The 13,481-nt window shown below is 44.0% G+C and overlaps 1 protein-coding gene across 2 annotated transcripts in view; it reads left to right on the top strand.

Annotated features, from left to right (window-relative positions):
- cfap58 (cilia and flagella associated protein 58) overlaps window positions 1-13,481 on the top strand; it is a 257,337-nt gene that overhangs the window by 118,172 nt on the left and 125,684 nt on the right. For both annotated transcript variants that reach the window (XM_038773430.1, XM_038773431.1), the window contains one exon: window positions 8,137-8,360. In XM_038773430.1, coding sequence (XP_038629358.1) covers window positions 8,137-8,360 — 224 coding nt within the window. The remainder of the gene's footprint in view (window positions 1-8,136; window positions 8,361-13,481) is intronic.

Here is a 13,481-nt window from a genome sequence, read left to right on the forward strand (position 1 = left end):
TTTATTATTCTGATTCTTTATGATCCAATCCTTTACTTTTCTTACAGACCTCTCAGCCATTCCATTACTCTCAGGTGCATATTTCACGGCCCAATTGATTGTTATTCCTCTGTCAGCACAAAAGTTAATAACAGTATTGTTTCTAAAGTGTGGCGCGTTGTCCATTCGGATCGATTCTGGTCTACCTCTGGAGGTCATCATTTCTGCCAATACCCTTTTGGTTGTGGCTCCATTTGCTTTGCTGGTTGCTCTAAGGTCAATTTCTCCCGTGCAGCTATCAGCTTTGACTAAAAAATACAAATTACCTTTGCTGCTTCTGGGAAAAAGTGGTCCTGCATAATCTAATGACCATTCCTGCATTGGTTTCTCAGTTTTTATGCTCCCATATGTTTTATTTCCTCTCTGTCCTCCACAGGCCATACATCTCTCACATTTTCTCCTTACTGCAGTTAAATGTTGTCTCCAATAGGCTATTTTAAGTCCCAACTTCTTCAACTCCCTTGAGACTACAACATGACCCCCATGTCCTGTGGCTTCATGTACTTGCTTAATTATCATTTGATGGTCGGCTGCTGAGTTCCCAAGAGTCCCCAAGATTATTGTCCTAAGTCTGGCTAATTCATCCACTTCCTGATTCCCCTTACACAGTTCCCCAATTCCTTTTGTGTGTGCTTTTTGATGAATTGTCTGGATCTCCATATCGGCTAAAATTTTATCTATCTCTTCCCACTGTTCTTTCTGTTCCAGTAGTTTATTTCTACCGTTCGTCCAACCGTTTAGTTTCCAAAACTCCAAATCTTTCTCCAATCCTTGCTGCACGAAAAAGCTATCGGTTACAACGGTAACTTCCTGCAGCTTTCGCTGGTGACACTCCTTTAACCCTTGCAATACTCCCTCTACCTCAGCTGTCTGAGCTGATCCAATGATTACTCCCTGTTCCTCCACTACTATGTTTCCTGAATTTTTAAAAATGAATGCCCATCTGGCTTGTTCTTCGTCCTTCTTGACTTTACTACCATCAGTATATAATACCCAAGCATTCACCAACTCCGTTTTACTAACTGGCTCATCAAGTTTCTGTCCCTTTTGAATGTTATGAACAAACATTAAGTCAGGGTTTAGAAGAATGGTTTCCCATCTTTCCCATCGAGCTGTATTCGCGCCTTGCTGGCAAATCTGTCTCTTGGTTAGCTCCTTTAACTCCAGAAACTCAGTTGTGACATAAATTTTCTTACCACCCGACAAGTTTTCTATCTCTGCTATTCTCTTTGTTATAGCTGCTAGACATTTCTCGATGTTTGAAAACTTTTGTTCAGCTCTCGACCAGTTTCCTGTCAGATGTTTGATAGGTGTCTGATTGCTAAGATTAGCAAGTACCATACCATATCCATTTTTATATATGTCTAATTTAATGCTTAAATCATCCTCTTCTTGTCTCCCAACTAATGACCCCGATATCGCAATTGCTGCCTTTAACTGATCTAACCCTCTCTGGGCCTCGCTGGTCCAAATAAAATCCCCTTTCAAGGTTTGATAAATGGCTTTAGCATAGAGACTGAAGTCCTTCACTACTGGCCTTAGATATCCCAACATTCCCATTATTTTTTGAACCCCTTTTTTCGAAACCGGCGCAGTAATTTCAGCTATCTTCTTCCTCATTTCAATACTGGCCTCTCTACCTTCCTTCGATACTGAATAACCCAAATAGTTGACTTCGCTTCTCCCAATTTGACATTTCTTTAGCCCTATTTTAAAGCCTGCTTCACCAAGTGTCTTAATGATCCTGGCCACTCTTTCCACATGTATGTCCTGATCGTCATCTCCAATTAATATATCATCGATATATACTAAGGCCAAATCATCTTGAATCAGCTCCCTGATTATTGCCTGAAAGTGATTTGGAGAATTAACATATCCCTGTGGAAGTCTACAATATACATAATGCTTAGTTCCAAAGGTGAATGCTGTTTTCTCCCTGCTGTCTGGGTCTAATGGAACACTCCAGAATCCATTCGCCAAATCTATACTAGTTAAGTAAGTTTTTCCCGCGACTTGCTCTAAGGTAGCTTGTGGATTTATTAAATATCTCTTGTCCTTCTTTGTGACTTTATTTAAAGCTTTGTAATTTGTTACCATTCTAAATGTACCATCTGGTTTTCTTACTACCTGAAGTGGACTATTTGTTGAGGCATATGTGACCCCTTGAATAATCCCCTGCTGCTCCAATTCCTTGATTATTATCTCCAGCTCGCTCTTAGCTCCTCTAGGCAAAGGATACTGTTTTTGAGGTCTGTGTTGTCCCCCGTGAATTGTGTGTTGAAATTGCTGGCTAAGCAAACCTGTGTCATTCTTACCTATCGCTAGGTTTGCTCCCATCAGTACTTCTTCCATCTTCTTCCAAGCTTCGTCATTTAAAATACTTTTCTCTTTCTGTTTCCTTATTTCCTCCATGTTATCAATTGGTTTTAATATCCTTATTTTTCCAGTATCTATTTTTATTAAATCTTTCCCTGCCATCAGATTATCAGTTCCTGATATTGCCAGTAATTCTCCCAATCTAACTTCTGGTCTAATATCCTTATTCCCTAATGCTCCTTCTACTATGTATTTCTTTCCTGTCGGATTTCCAGCTTCTTCCCTTATCATTGATATCTCAGCCCCTGTGTCCACTATACATCTTTCCCCCTTGTATACTACTACTAATTCTCCTTTGTCTGTTTCTGTTGTTAGATTTTGTATAGCCTGTTTAAGGGGAGAAGCCGAATCCTGTCCATATATACCGGGGCCTCCTCTGCCTCCTCCTCGGAATCCCCCTCGCGAGCGTCCCGGATACCCTTCTGGTGGTTGATATCTACCTTGCTCAATCCTCCCCTGACCAGCTGCTCTTCTTCTCCTATCCTCAATGAATCTGTCTCTTTCCTCCCGACTGAGGGCTAGGAATTGTCCCCTTGGTAAATAATCTAGATTTTGTGGTGGAGGTGGCCCTTGTGACCGCAAATTATACCCATGTTGTGGCATTGCTGGTTGTGCTGGATTTTGTTCCGATTTGTCAGGTATCTGTCGGTTTGGTGGTCTAATCTGAGCATTTTGTGTTGAAACATTATTTTGGGCAGCTGCTCTTTTTTGTTCCCCTTTTGTGTGTTTATCCTTAAATGCTTTGCCTGCCAAATCAAATTTAACCAGTTCTCTTCCTATTTCTCTTCTAGAGGTCGTTAACAGTATTATTGAGAGGCTTTTTCCTCCTGGAATCTTGGGTCCTAATTCCCTCAGGAATCTGACTACATCGACCCCCTCTTCCTTATTAACCTCATATATTCGGTCGATATATGGTGTGAGGTGTTCCCCTGCATATGCTGCCTCTGTCATCTCTTTCATTAAATTAGCTCTCTCATTTCCCAAATCTAACTCATTTATTAAATCTGCGACTTCGCCTGTAACTATTTCTCCCACTGTATGTAAATCAATCAATTTGGTGGATTCTCCTGATGCCCCCATTTTCTTCGCTAACTGTTTTAACCTCTGTGAATACTCAATTCTACTCTCCCCATGTTTCTTTGGGCCTGCTGTCTTCATTACGGCTGCTACTATTTTATACGGTACCATGCCTCCCTGTCCTTCCTCTGGACCTGGTGTAAATGACTGAACTATTTTCTCACTTCTGGGGCATGGTGTTCTCAAAGGGGCACCTCTATCTGGGTCCCTATATTCGGAGAAATGTATCCGTCGTCGTACCGGTTCTTCCTCAAAATAGGGGGTACCATGTTGTGCAAACTCTTCCACCGATTCTATATATTCTTCAAACCTTGCACTTGGTACCTGGCTATCTCGTGGAGCATAACTTGCCCTATCCATTGGAGTAGGAGCAGTTTTTTGGGGTCTTGGACGATTCTGTATCCTTTCCTGTGGTCTTAGTGCTGCTATTATCTGGCCTTGTGTTTCTGTGCTGTTCCTTACCCTACTCATGGCTCTTCCGAAACTGTCATACCCTTTGCTCATTTGCCAAATTTTAGCTTTGGGGGTAACGTTTGGTAATTCTAGTAATTTCGAAGAATCAATTTGTTGACTTCCGCCTAATATTTCTCCTATTTTAAGTCCCCTAGCTGTAACCTCTCTTTCCCATCCTTCCTGATCTCTATGGTGTACCATTTCTGCTTCTGGATTATACATATAATACGGTACATCCTTATTTACTGATTGATAAGTGGAAGGTTGTTGGTGTTTCCAGTGATCGCTATAATCCCCTATTTCTAATGGTTTAGAATTTTTTCTATTCCCTATTCCTCTCTTTGGTTTGACTATTTCCTCATTCTCGGATGAGGATGATAATTCTTCCTGTCCCATCACAGGAGGCGCCATAATCCCAACTATGCCTTGTTCCTCTTCACTTTCTTGTGGTTCAACGAAATGATCGATAAACGCTTCTTTCTTATGTGTGGCAGATTGCTGAGGCCAATTTTCTTCCTGAAACAGACTTGGATCTGGGTATGGAAAATTGTATCCCGTTGGGAAATTTTCACAGGAGTCCGAATTCTCTCGGCTATCTGATTCTAGGCCTGATTCCTCGTCACTTTCCATTTCTAATGGTTCATTTTTCTGCAGTTGTTTTATATATTTGCCTACCACTTCAGAGTTAATTTTGTGTTTACTATGGATCTGTATTATTTCTGTCCTGTTTACTCCGTCAATGATTTTAATCAGTTTGGAACACACTTTGCCCACTTGAGCAGCTGCATGCTTCTGTCTGTGTCCAAATACGATTAGTGATTCAGCTCGCTTTTCAAATGCAAACTGACAAAGTGCTTTAAGGACCCTGACTGAATCTGTATATTGCAGGGCTTTTGGCACTCTAACAAAGAGGGAGATATCTCCGTCTGGATACATATCTCCTGTCCAGGATTTCTTTTGCTCTTTTAATTTCTTCCATTCCCTTTTCATTTCTACATTTCTCTTGACCGTATCCCAGGGCATGAGAATTACCCTAATTGCCATTTTCGGATTTTTAGTTCTGTTCCTGGTTGTCCCTTTCAGGTGCACTCTGAAATTAAGGATAAGTACCCTTTCTGGGCCCTATCCAAGGCTGACCAAGGCACTATCTTCCTGCTCTAGTTAAGGGTCGATTGATTATTGGTTTCTGAATATAAGCGTCCCTATTTTCCAGAAAATGTCCGCACAATCCGCCTGACTCTGAGGATGATTTATTCTTTAGCCCCTACTCTGCTTAACTAGAAACTTCTAATATTCTAGCCTCGCTTTACCTAGAAACTTCTAATATTCTAGCCTCGCTTTACCTAGAAACTTCTAATATTCTAGCCTCGCTTTACCTAGAAACTTCTAATATTCTAGGCTTTTCTTGGGAACTAGAAACTTCTAATATTCTAGCCCCTACTCCGCTTAACTAGAAACTTCTAATATTCTAGCCTCGCTTTACCTAGAAACTTCTAATATTCTAGGCCTCCACGCTGGGCGCCATGTTTTTTAAATTCACCTATATGTTTTAGAATTCCCTTTATACCAAAGAACCTTAAGGGCCGATATTCTAAAAACGGCGACCAGGGAACTTCCTCCCTGACTCCAGTACAGGCCTCTGAGAGTGCGATTCGGGTCAAACTCTCCTTTCAAGTTATCCCCCGGTATAACTCCTACCTTCACTGAAGAATTTTACTTACTTACCCCTTAATGGCATCGATGTCACGGGTCCTGCGTTCTTAAGGAAGTGAAGTAAGCTAATAACCACTTTTTCAGGTTAAATTATTTTATTATTAACATACTCTTTTTTATCTCATTAAATTAAAAACATTATTTACTTTTGATGTTGTCTGGTTGGTTGGTGAGGCCTTCAGACTCTCTCTCTCTCTCTTTCACTTTCAAGCCTCCTGGTCATCTCTCCTGGTGCAGTTTTCTCTTTTCCTCCTCTTCTGTCTTCTGTGGCTGCTGCTGTCCTTCTTGCTTCTTCGGGTGCCGCTGGTGTTCTGCTGCTGGTGTCTTTGTTCTTGCTTCTTGCCTCGTGGGGAGAAAAAGGGGAGGAGTCTGAAGTCCACGCTGGTTTCTCTGTTTCAGCTGTTCTGATCGGGACCTCTGATAAGGATCGGACTTCGGGTCTTAAAGGGGCAGTCCATCACAATTTTCCAACAACACAAAGAGATTTTTAAAAACTTTTTTCTTTTGCCTTTTTCCTGCTGCAGGTTGTAATAACCATTCTGATAGACTGAAATTGCTGCCCACAGTTTCTGTGCCCTTCAGCTGCCACCAACCTCTTGTGGGATCTTTCCCTGCACTCTCCCCGATCAGATGTTGGCAGACCTCTATGTTTCAAATGACACATTCTGTATTTTCCAGAACAGTTTAGGGCTTTGAGTGGTGAGGAGGGAGGAGGTAAAGGGGCATGTGTTGCACCTTCTGCGATTGCAAGGTGCTGTGGAAAGGGGATGGGAAATTGGGGTGATGGAGAAACAGACCAGGGTGTCACTGAGGGAACAGACCCTGCAGAATACTGACAGGGGGTGAGCGAATTATGTGTTTCGTGGTGGCATCATGGAGTTGGCGGAAATAGTGGTGGATTATCTTTTGAATTCAGAGGCTGATGGTGTGGAAAATGAGGACAAGGAGGACCTTATCATGGTTCTAGAGGGGGAGTGGAAAGGGTGAGGGCAGAGATAGGGAAATGGGTTTCACCTGGTTGAGTGCCCTGTCAGCCACAGAGGAGAGGAAACCTCAGTTAAGGAAATAGCCTTTCCCCTGGAATTTGGAAGAGTGAGAGTGACTTGATTGAAGCATACAAGATCCTGAACGATCTCCACAAGTTGAACGTGGAAAGGATGTTTCTTCTTGTGAATGAGTCCAGAACTAGGGGCCACTCTTTTAAAATGAGGTGTTACCTTTATAGGAAAGAAATTAGAAGAGAAATGTTTCTTCCCAGAGGAAACGAATGCCCATTTTCCTGAATTGTTGCTCATTATTTATGTAGAGTAAGCTCTTGAGAGCACAGAGGTTATTGCCCTGGAAAATGCACCCGTACCCAGTGCGACCCCAAAGACACTGAGGATCAATTAAGGAAACAATTGCCCCAAAGACTTCTGGAAATGTTTAAATGAAGGCCACATTATTATTTAAGAGTAAGATGGCTAAACGGCCTTCTCCCACTAAACAACAACATAGTGGCTGAAATCTTCCGGCCCTTCCCGCTAGTGGGATCTTCCGGCCCCACCGATGGCGACCCGCACACGCCTTCCAGCCGGTGGAGGATGGGGGGCATGCAGAACCCCATAGACATCGGCGAAATGGAAGGTCCAGTCACCAACAATGCCGGGCTGATTCTGCCCCCAGAACGTATGCCGCGGGTGCGGGGCGGGACGGGGATGGGTGGAAAATCCTGCCCAGACCGTTTAATCGACAGCCCAGGATCAACAGGCACCACTCTCAATTTCCCCTGATTCTGACTTCTCGGATATTTCCCACACCCGTCGCCATACCCTTGCCCACCATTCCGCCAGCTGGTCAGCAGCACGCTCTGGAAATAATTCACTAAACCTCGCTGCCTCTCCTCATCCTTGCCTTCTCCTTTAAGACCCCCTCTTAAAACAAAGATCTTTGATCAAGGTTTTGGTCGCCCCCTCCTTCTTTGCTGTGGTGTGAACCTCTGCCTGGTTATATGCCTTTGAATGGCCATGAGACAGTTTTCAATATTAAAGATGCCACATAAATGCAAGTTGCTGTTGTGTTGTACAACTACAGCTTGGGCAGTGGTTATGTCTCGCACTGATGCTGCAGTCATATTGCAAATACATTCAAAGTTGCTTGTGGTATTGAAGTATAGCAAGTACCTTGTGAGGAAATATTTTTTTTTGTTTGCTGACGTAACAGGCTATGGTTATTTAAAATCAATTTTGCCCAATATTTTCTAAGCAGAGTCTTAATTTGTAGCTTCATAATTATCTCATCATATTCCTATTAGCAAACATTAAGGGCCATTAAGCTTATTATGTGCCTTTAATTGCAGGGAAGCCTTCCTTGTTTTTTCAAGCTCGAAGCTTATGAAGCTGAGAAGATTGATTTGTGGTCACCCTCTTCACTGATGGAGCAGGATTTCAGTATGCTTTCCTGTTGTTGCTACAATGAACTTTTTTCCTCACATCCTAGGTTATCAGCGAGAGAGACATTTTAGGCACCCAGCTTGTGCGTCGCAATGATGAGCTGGCATTGTTGTATGAGAAGATCAAAATTCAACATTCCATGCTAAATAAAGGCGAGATACAATACAGACAGCGGGTGGAAGATATTCGGCTCCTCCGAATGGAAATCAAAAAACTAAGACGAGAGAAGCATCTCCTAAGCAAGAGTGTTTCCAATCTGGAGGATCTCAGGTAAAACTAGCAAATCTGCTTGTGAAGGAATTATTAAAAAAAAAACATAATTACTAGGTGTTGGATGTTCCAGTATTTATTGCCCAGCCTTAACGTCAGCAGAGAGCAGTTATAAGAGTCAGCCACATTGGTGCAGGACCAGACCTTTAGATATAGGCTAGTCCATAGAATCATAGAATCCCTACAGTGCAGAAGGAGGCCATTCAGCCCATCGAATCTGCACCGACCATACCCAGGTCCACTCCCCCATCCAATCCCAGTAACCAGGTGACCTAACCTGCACATCTGTGGATTTATCACGGCCAATCCACCTAACCAGCACATCTTTGAACCGTGGGGGGAAACCCAGGCAGACACGGGGAGATCGTGCAAACTCCACATAGACAGTCACCCAAGGCCAGAATTGAACACGGGTCCCTAGCGTTGTGAGACAGCAGTGCTAACCACTGTGCCGCACAGAGGTATGGCTAGGAAGCTTTGTTTCCATTCCTAAAGGACAGCAGAGAACCAGGTGGGTTTTTTGCAACAGTCTGACAATTCTAATCTGGTCACTTGTAATCAGCTTTTAATTTCCAGTTGTTTTTAAACTCACACTTCCATTCTTAGGTCTGAACCCATCTTCTCTGGTTGATTAATCTAAACCTCTGGGTTTTGAGTCCAGTAACATGATCACAACCATTTGATCATATCCATAGAAAATGTTCTCTTAATTTTAAAAGCAAAAAAGCTGTTCTTCTGCTGGTCCTATTTTTCCTCAAGCATTGGCCACATAGCACTACCTTATCAAGTGACCATTCTCTGTGGCTGAGATTATGCATGGATGCCAGAAAATAGACAGAATCTTGCTGTCATGTTCTGTAGACTTGCCAAAGTGAATGATGAACTGCAGAACATCTAGTTTAAATAATTTATTGTAGAACAACTGCGTGATGAGATAACTGGGATAAATAAAATAATAAACTGCGAACACTAATTAACTATTGTGAAACTACAGCAAAATATGTCTATCCTCCAGCACGACCTACTCCCAACTCCCAGACTACTGATGGGTTTACGTTGCCACCTAGTGGTCGGAGGTTGTGCATAACATTATGTACAAACTTGCCTGATGAATATCATCACACTTGCTGCAGGCCCATCCCGTTCCCAATGGATGGGAATTAGGATTGGGAATTGTAATAATTCAAGGATGAGCGACCGCCAAGTTTACAACTAAGCAAACTATTGATTAGAAGGAATAAACTATGTACAGAGTATAAGAAATGTGCTACGAACTATTTCAACTCCAGTCTAAGACTGGCTGGGAAAGTCCACGCTAAGCTCCAGGAATCCCGCTCTCCGGCCTGATTGGCCAATCGTATCATATGACCCCCCCCCCCCCAAAGCCTCAACCACCTTAAAGGGGCTCGCAGCTACATCCCTCTCCCCATTTAGCCCCTTATTACCATATTCGAATAAAAGTTAAACCATTTACAATCAAGCAACAATAGACAAGTTTTTTAACACAGTCCATCATAAGTTCAGCTTGTCTGGGGACTTTCTCTTCTGCTGGAGCGACGTAGCTCAGCAGTTGGTGTTTCCACAGCACAGTTAGCTTTGTTTTGACTTTCAGAAATTGGCCTCTAAACTTGTAAAAGTGCATCGGTGCTTCTTACTTCTTCAGTTCCTGCAAGTACTTGGCCCTTACTCAGGTTGACTTGCTTCTGTACTTCTTTCACTCACAATAACATGACTGCCAGGTATAAGCGGAGCAGAGTGACCCACTGGTTCTTCATGTGACTCCTTACTTTTCAAGTGGTCAAAGTGTGTTTTTAGGATCTAACTTGAACTTCCACCTCGTATGATACTGGGCCCGTTCTCGCCAAGACAGCACTGGGACCCAACTCGGGCTAGTCCCAAAACTGTTCACATATCCTAATTTTCAAACTTTATTTCCCGGGACCCACTTTTGTCAACTGGCCGATCTCGGGACCGTTGCTGGTCGACCTTCGCGTCCCACTCCGGCTGATCTTTGCAACACATGCCACGTTCGCTTACCTTTAATGTGAAAGGGGAGCCTGCTTGGTCCTCCGGATCTCACTCCAATCATTTTCACAGGAGGAGAGGGTAATGTGAAAATCAGGTTTAGACTTCAGCCATTTCCTTTGTGCCGTCTACATCTTTGTGAGAATGAAATCAAGCTTACATATGTGGATCACTGTGAAGGGCAATAGCAACAAAATGCTTGTTTTACCCAGCACTAGATACTCCTGGGAGATGCAACTGCAGAATGCAGAGAGCCTCATGTATGTTTTTACTGTGCTATCACAGGTCTGATACAGCAGCGTAATCTTTTCATTTGGAGTCAGCTGTACGTCAATAACTGATTCTGGAGTCTGAACCTCAATCGTAATTCTTTCCCCACTGCTACTCTTTCAAAATCTGAAACTTATCCTCCCCTTTGCCAGTACTTCCCTGCATATGACACATATGGGGTTGGATTCTATCCAGCCGGACCTGTTTTCTGGCACAGCGTGCTCCTGCCTGCAGCGGGATCCACCGTTCCAGAAGCTGGCCATTGTGCCATCCCGTGCCGCCAGGAAACCCGCGGACGTGTGCGCACTGCCGGCGAAGCAGAGGACCCCGCCGATGAATCTCTCAGATTGACTTTGCATCCTTGTTTGCATTGGCATAATTGACAAAACCATACCTCAATAAATCATCTTTATGCTGCTTTGTTTCAGAGTTAAATTTCTTCTTTTTAGCCTGTTATGCAGAGAGTCTGGAGCTCTGTGCAGAGCTAACACTAGAACTGCTCTGGACTCTCCTGAGCATCTCCCCAGCAGATTCAGATGTGAGATCCTAGCCAGTAGGTACTCTGCCTATTTGTGTCTTTGGCCATTTCTTACTTGCAAGGAAATTCTTTTTCTTCTCATTCCTCTTACCTTGCTAGAAAATAGAAGAAGCTGTCCTTTTCTGACTTGGTAGCAAAAGCACGCCTACAGAGGGCGTTTGACGTCAAGTGTATGTGCAGGGCACATGATCTGCCATTCTTCGACACATTGTGGACCCCGATACCGACGTTGGCCGACAGAGAATCCATCCCATGTGTTTTACTTTGGATAATATTGGATTTCCTTGAGTACAGTATTTTATCTGCTGCGCAGACACAGGTAATGTATCGAGAAAATTCAAGCCTAAGATGATTTTGTGCGGCACTGCTCGGGGTTGCCTACTTTCCAGAAACTAGAGGCGGCTCAAAGCATCTGCATTTGATATATGTTGGTGTTGAAAGGTGCATTCATAGGCGGCCAGCAATGAACCCCATGCTGTATCCTTGCATACACTATCGGAGACATTGTCTTCTCTTCTATAAACAGTAACAAGTCTTACAACACCAGGTTAAAGTCCACCAGGTTTGTTTCAAATCACTAGCATTCGGAGCACACCTCCTTCCTCAGGTTAATGAAGAGGTGGGTTCCAGAAACATAGAGACAAAGTCAATGATGCAAGACGATACTTTGAATGCGAGCCTTTGCAGGTAATTAAGTCTTTACAGGTCCAGACAGAGCGACTGGAGAGAGGAATAATCATAGGTTAATCATAGGTCAGAGAATTGTCTCAAGCCAGGACAGTTGGTAGAATTTCACAAGGCAAGGCCAGATGGTGGGGGGTGAATGTAATGCGACATGAATTCAAGGTCCCGGTTGAGGCCGTACTCATGTGTGCGGAACTTGGCTATAAGTTTCTGCTTGGTGATTCTGCGTTGTCGCTCGTCCTGAAGGCCGCCTTGGAGAACGCTTACCTGAAGATCAGAGGCTGAATGCCCTTGACTGCTGAAATGTTCCCCGACTGGAAGGAAACATTCCTGCTTGGCGATTGCCGCACAATATCCGTTCATCCGTTGTCGCAGCGTCTGCATGGTCGCGCCAATGTACCACGCTTCGGGACATCCTTTCCTGCAGTATATGAGGTAGACAACGTTGGCCGAGTCGCCTGAGTATGTACCACGTAGCTGGTGGGTGGTGTTCTCGTGTGTAATGGTGGTACCCATGTTGATGATCTGGCACGTCTTGCAGAGCTTGCCATGGCAGGGTTGTGTGGTGTTGTGGTCACTGTTCTGAAGGCTGGATAGTTTGCTGCAAACAGTGGTCTGTTTGAGTTTGCGCGGTTGTTTGAAGGCAAGTAGTGGGGGTGTGGGGTTGACCCTGGCAAGATGTTCGTCTTCATCGATGATGTGTTGAAGGCTGCGAAGAAGATGTCGTAGTTTCTCCACTCCGGGGAAGTACTGGATGACGAAGGGTACTCTGTTGGTTGTGTCCCGTGTTTGTCTTCTGAGGAGGTTGGTGCGGTTTTTTACTGTGGCATGTTGGAACTGTCGATCGATGAGCCGAGCACCATATCTCGTTTGTACAAGAGCATCTTTCAGCGTCTGTAGATGTCTGTTACGCTCCTCCTCGTCTGAGCAGATCCTGTGTATACGGAGGGCTTGCCAATAGGGGATGGCTTTTTTTATGTGTCTAGGGTGGAAGCAGGAAAAGTGGAGCATTGTGAGGTTATCTGTGGGTTTGCGGTAAAGCAAAGTGATGAGGTGACCGTCCTTGATGGAGGTGAGTGTGTCCAACAATGCAACCGATTCTGCAGAGCAGTCCATGGTGAGTCTGATGGTGGATGGAACTTATTGATGTCATTGTGTAGTCGTTTCAGTGATTCTTCGCCGTGGATCCAAAGGAAAAAAATGTCATCAATGTATCTGGTGTATAACGTCGGTTGAAGGTCCTGTGCGGTGAGGACGTCTTCTTCAAACTTGTATATGAAGATGTTGGCGTATTGAGGTGCGATTTTGGTCCTCGTGGCTATTCCGTGTGTCCGGATGAAGAACTTGTTGTCGAAGTTGAAGACGTTGTGATCCAGAATGAAGTGGATGAGTTACAGAATTGGTCTGGAGATTGGTAGTTGTCGGTGTTGAGTACTGAGGCTGTTGCAGCAATGCCGTCGTCATGGAGGATGCTGGTGCTGAGTGCCGAGATGTCCATTGTGACAAGGAATGTTCCTGGTTCAACTGGCCCATAGGTGCTGAGTTTCTGTAAGAAGTCTGTCGTATACACACGATCTGCTCAGACGAGGAGGAGCGTAACTGAC

The sequence above is a fragment of the Scyliorhinus canicula genome, chromosome 16 (assembly GCF_902713615.1).
Source record: "Scyliorhinus canicula chromosome 16, sScyCan1.1, whole genome shotgun sequence".
In the NCBI taxonomy this organism is placed as follows: domain Eukaryota; kingdom Metazoa; phylum Chordata; class Chondrichthyes; order Carcharhiniformes; family Scyliorhinidae; genus Scyliorhinus; species Scyliorhinus canicula.